The sequence below is a fragment of the Eimeria mitis genome, genomic scaffold (genome assembly GCF_000499745.2).
Source record: "Eimeria mitis Houghton genomic scaffold, Emh_scaff1939, whole genome shotgun sequence".
NCBI lineage: Eukaryota > Apicomplexa > Conoidasida > Eucoccidiorida > Eimeriidae > Eimeria > Eimeria mitis.
In genome coordinates, this window is record NW_013570261.1 from 1,477 (window position 1) to 1,981 (window position 505).

General features: G+C 62.6%; 1 protein-coding gene across 1 annotated transcript in view; it reads left to right on the forward strand.

The window, feature by feature from the left end:
- Positions 1–505, forward strand: part of EMH_0046150 (uncharacterized protein) — a gene marked incomplete at both ends in the record, with an annotated part of 4,963 nt that overhangs the window by 530 nt on the left and 3,928 nt on the right. Inside the window, one exon of the mRNA XM_013496136.1 lies at positions 51–462. Within this exon, the coding sequence (XP_013351590.1) occupies positions 51–462 (412 nt within the window). The remainder of the gene's footprint in view (positions 1–50; positions 463–505) is intronic.

Genomic DNA, 505 nt, shown 5'->3' on the forward strand with positions numbered 1-505 from the left:
GTTAGAAACATTTCTGCTGCTGCTGCTGCTGCTGCTGCTGCTGGATGCAGGTGGAGCTACGCATCGATCCGCACGCTATCGACTGCTGCTGCTGCTGCTCCTGCTGCTGCTGCTGCTGCTGCTGCTGCTCCGCGAGCTGACTATGGCACTGGAGATGAGGGCAGCAGCAGCGGCAAGTGTGTGTCCCATTCAGGGCGAGCAGCAGCAGCAGCAGGAACAGCAGCCGCAGCAGCAGCAGCAGCAGCACCCGTTGAGGCGCAATGCACCGCTTCTACTGAGCAATCGCAGCAGCAAGAGCAGCACGTCCCGCTGCAGGAGCAGCAGCAGCAGCACTACTGGCTTCTCAGTACTCCAGAGAGCGAGGTGCTGGCCAGGCAGCCGCTGCGGAGTGCTGCAGCAGCAGCAGCAGCAGCAACAGCAGCAGCAGGAGAGGAGGAGCTGCTGCTGACGCCAGCAGACTGCGTTGAGTTCTTCAGGCAGCAGCAAGGCACGATGCGGCCTGAGC